At 57.7% G+C, this 4,505-nt stretch overlaps 1 protein-coding gene across 1 annotated transcript in view; it reads left to right on the forward strand.

The window, feature by feature from the left end:
* The window catches only part of LOC306774292 (calpain-2 catalytic subunit-like), a gene marked incomplete at its 5' end in the record, with an annotated part of 136,506 nt that extends 132,036 nt beyond the window's left edge, over positions 1 to 4,470 (forward strand). Inside the window, 9 exons of the mRNA XM_079264292.1 lie at positions 52 to 263; positions 1,647 to 1,683; positions 1,802 to 1,867; positions 1,932 to 1,989; positions 2,063 to 2,127; positions 3,014 to 3,082; positions 3,352 to 3,430; positions 4,220 to 4,278; positions 4,351 to 4,470. Coding sequence (XP_079120418.1) covers positions 52 to 263; positions 1,647 to 1,683; positions 1,802 to 1,867; positions 1,932 to 1,989; positions 2,063 to 2,127; positions 3,014 to 3,082; positions 3,352 to 3,430; positions 4,220 to 4,278; positions 4,351 to 4,374 — 669 coding nt within the window. The 3' untranslated portion in view covers positions 4,375 to 4,470. The remainder of the gene's footprint in view (positions 1 to 51; positions 264 to 1,646; positions 1,684 to 1,801; positions 1,868 to 1,931; positions 1,990 to 2,062; positions 2,128 to 3,013; positions 3,083 to 3,351; positions 3,431 to 4,219; positions 4,279 to 4,350) is intronic.
* Between the last annotated feature and the right edge of the window lie 35 nt (positions 4,471 to 4,505).

Here is a 4,505-nt window from a genome sequence, read left to right on the forward strand (position 1 = left end):
GGTTCTGCAGCTTCACCGTCCAATGTGAAGCTAACCTGATGTTTCTGTTAGCTCTCTGGTCAGAGGAACCTCCACCTGGACAGGAACTTCTTCCTGCGTCACGCCTCCGCCGCGCGCTCTGAAACCTTTATCAGCCTGCGAGAAGTCTGCAGCCGCTTCTGTCTGCCACCAGGAGAGTACCTGATCGTCCCGTCCACCTACGAGCCTAACAAGAACGGAGACTTCTGCGTCCGCGTGTTCTCTGAGAAGCAGGCTGATTTCCAGTAGGTTCCAAAGTTTAATAAGTTATGATCGGCGCAGCACCTGGTGGACGTCAGAGGAAGTGCAGCAGAGCCGACTGAGCGTGGCAGTCAGCTGGTTTTACAGCTGCGTGGTGACAAAGTCCTGTTTAGTTTATATCCTCAGTGTGAGCCATGAACCACCCAGCAGGTGGCAGCAGGGAGGCAGACGTTTCGAGTCAAACATCCTTTATTCATCCCCGACAGCAAAATGCAAGGTTCCAGACAAGCAGGTGATTAACTGAGGCCCTGCAGCCGCCACCTTTAACACATGAGAGCAGAGGGGCATTAGGGTGGACGGCAAAAACAAGTACTACCAGACTGCCTTATGGGGGCGCCGTCTGGAGAGACAAAAAAACACCCCCATGTACACATAGGCACACATTCAGATAATAGACAACACACAAGATGGGTGGGGGGGGGGGGTGTCTCCCAGCCAGCCAAGCAGCGCCCATCCAACTCGTTGTCCGTGAGTGGAGGGAGGGGCGAGGTCCGGAGAAGGCGGTGAGAGATAGTGTGTGTCTGTAACAGTGTGTGTGAGTTCAGTGAGTGAGTCTGTGAACTTTCCCCAGTTCATCTGGGCCACCTGATGTAAACGCGGCCTTGAGAGCTGAGTTCAGTTTGAGTTCCACAGGCCTGAGGAGGGGTTAGGAGGGGGCTAAGCGTCAGACAGCATTACATTCCAGGAGACGTGATAACCAGCCTGCCCAAGGCCAGTCAGGGAGCCAGATCCAGATAACAGCTTCGTTTGGCTCAGCTTTGAGTCCTTAGTGGTCTCTGGCGGACTCTGAATCAGCCGAATCAGGGGTCAGTTTCCACCAAAACTGAGCAACAGCTTCTCCAACATGTTTCCCACTTACGGATGAGCTCCAGAACCACGACCAGCTCCAGTCGCGGTCCAGTGTTGTCACACCAGTTTGAGTGCTAGTTGCTCGGCGTAGTCCACCACAGATCTTCCAGACTCAGCGAGACACCAGGAAACCGCACACACCAACCAGCAGAAACCCAGTTATCATAAATCCAGCTGTGTAGAAATCCTCCACAGAAAGAAGCAGCATGACCTTCATCACGTATCCAGCAGCAGGACGCTGTTGGGACATCTGAGTCCACTTCACCTGTTCTTCAGGTAGAAAAGATCTGATCAGTTGATCAGATCCATGATTTACATTCAGGAGGAAATGCAGAGCAGGAAGTGAAGGTAAAGATGACGTAAATGTACACCATGATGTCGCAGGACGATGTAAGCGTGCCGCCAGGTGACAGGCAGATAGACAGACGGACGGAAGGCGGTACCGATGTTGACACGACATGAACGTAGAACGTGTTTAACAGAACCTTGTCTAAACCTCTGATTGGTGGTTCCTGCAGGGAACTGGAGGATCCTGTTGAGTCCCGCGTGGAGAAGGTGAGTCCCTTCTGGTCCGGTGTCGGTTCCCTCCTGTCCTGAACCATCCGGGACTGGACCGTTCTTCCAGCAGATTGCAGTTCTCTGTTTGATCCAGTTCTGTTTGGTTCTGCTGCAGATCCAGATCAGTGAGGACGACGTGGACGACCGTTTCCGAGGTCTGTTTGGACAGCTGGCGGGACAGGTGAGTCCATCAGGACTGGACACATGTCTGGTTCTGGGTCCGGACTGACTGATGGTCTCTGCAGGACTGTGAAATTAGCGCCTTCGAGCTTCAGAAGATTCTCAACAAAGTTGTGACGAAACGTAAGAACCATGAGATCAGTTCCACCTGCTGAAGGTTCTGCTGCAGGTCCTGACTGTCCAAACTGTTCCACAGGATCCGACATCCAGACCGACGGGTTCAGCATCGCCACCTGCCGGAACATGATCAACCTGCTGGACGTATCCTACAGAACCAGACCGGACCTGGACACGTAGACCCCTTAGGTCCGCTGGACTTTGTATACACTATAGAATCTGTAGACCTGCAAGACTCTGTAGACCCTGTAAATCCGCTAGACTCTGTAAATCCTGTAGACCTAGTTGACCCTCTAGACCGAGTAGACGTAGTAGACCCTGTAGGCCTCGTAGACCCTGCAGACCCAGTAGGCCTCGTAGACCCTGCAGACCCAGTAGGCCTCGTAGACCCTGTAGACCCAGTAGGCCTCGTAGACCCTGCAGACCCAGTAGGCCTCGTAGACCCTGCAGACCCAGTAGGCCTCGTAGACCCTGTAGACCCAGTAGGCCTCGTAGACCCTGCAGACCCCATAGGTCCTGTAGGCCTCGTAGACCCTGCAGACCCTGTAGACCCAGTAGGCCTCGTAGACCCTGCAGACCTTGTAGACCCAGTAGGCCTCGTAGACCCTGCAGACCTTGTAGACCCAGTAGGCCTCGTAGACCCTGCAGACCTTGTAGACCCAGTAGGCCTCGTAGACCCTGCAGACCTTGTAGACCCAGTAGGCCTCGTAGACCCTGCAGACCTTGTAGACCCAGTAGGCCTCGTAGACCCTGCAGACCCTGTAGACCCAGTAGGCCTCGTAGACCCTGCAGACCTTGTAGACCCAGTAGGCCTCGTAGACCCTGCAGACCTTGTAGACCCAGTAGACCCTGCAGACCTTGTAGACCCAGTAGGCCTCGTAGACCCTGCAGACCTTGTAGACCCAGTAGGCCTCGTAGACCCTGCAGACCTTGTAGACTCCGTAGACCTTGCAGTTTTTGCTCTGGCTGTAACGTCTAGCTTTTTCCGCTGATCTTTGGTTCTAAAGCAAATCCTGAACCGGGGCCTCAGAAAGACGGCAGCGGGAAACTGGGTCTGGTGGAGTTCAAAGTCTTGTGGACCAAGATAGAGAACTACCTGGTGAGTGTTTCCATGGAAACCTGAAACCAATTGGCATCATCAGGTGCGAGCAGCGATCCATAAACCGGGTTTCCAGTGTAGTCTGGTTCCATTCCAGCCCAGTTGCCATGGTAACTGGAGCGGGAGAACCAGTCTGATCCAGACCAGCCCATCCTTCTGAGTTACTATGGTAACCTTTAGTGAACTGGTGGAGCAGGCTGGTTTCAGGCTCTTTAATGGTTCTGGTTCTGTTCACTTTGGTAGTGTGTCGTTTACCTGTTGTGGTCCAGAACATCTATCGGTCCAAAGACGTGGACAAGACGGGGACGATGAGCTCGGTGGAGATGAGGACAGCAGTGCAAGAAGCAGGTGAGTCATGTCTGACCCGCCGACCTCCCGACCCGCCGACCTCCGACCCCCCGACCTCCGACCCGCCGACCTCCCGACCCGCCGACCTCCGACCTCCCGACCCGCCGACCTCCGACCCGCCGACCTCCCGACCCGCCGACCTCCAACACCGCCGACCTCCGACCCGCCGACCTCCCGACCCGCCGACCTCCCGACCCGCCGACCTCCGACCCGCCGACCTCCGACCCCCCGACCTCCGACCCGCCGACCTCCGACCCCCGACCCGCCGACCTCCGACCCCCCGACCTCCGACCCCCCGACCTCCGACCCGCCGACCTCCCGACCCGCCGACCTCCGACCCCCCGACCTCCGACCCGCCGACCTCCCGACCCGCCGACCTCCGACCTCCCGACCCGCCGACCTCCCGACCCGCCAACCTCCGACCCGCCGACCTCCAACACCGCCGACCTCCCGACCCGCCGACCTCCGACCCGCCGACCTCCCGACCCGCCGACCTCCGACCTCCCGACCCGCCGACCTCCGACCCGCCGACCTCCCGACCCGCCGACCTCCGACCTCCCGACCCGCCGACCTCCGACCCGCCGACCTCCCGACCCGCCGACCTCCCGACCCGCCGACCTCCGACCCGCCGACCTCCCGACCCGCCGACCTCCAACACCGCCGACCTCCCGACCCGCCGACCTCCCGACCCGCCGACCTCCGACCCGCCGACCTCCGACCTCCTGACCACCGCAACGGGCAGGTGAGACGTCTCCTCGCCGCTCCGTCCTCACTGTCTTCTGTTCGCAGACACGTTCAACGCGCTGGACCGAGACGGGTCGGGAACCGTGGAGCTCAACATGATGGAGGTAAGAACCAGAACATCGGACCGGGCTCAGACCCAGAACCCCAGCATCACCTGATCTTTTCTTCTGCTGCAGTGGCTCAATGTGTCCATGCTCTGAAGGTCCAGAAGCATCAAGATCCAGAACCAGGTCCAGACCCAGAACCAGGTCCAGACTCGTGGACAGCTGATGTTCTTGTCCTCCTGATTAAGTCAGAAATAAATAAATTTAGAACGAAGCGGTTCTGGTTC

This window comes from Telmatherina bonti (genome assembly GCF_933228915.1).
Source record: "Telmatherina bonti genome assembly, chromosome: 3".
NCBI classification, from domain to species: domain Eukaryota; kingdom Metazoa; phylum Chordata; class Actinopteri; order Atheriniformes; family Telmatherinidae; genus Telmatherina; species Telmatherina bonti.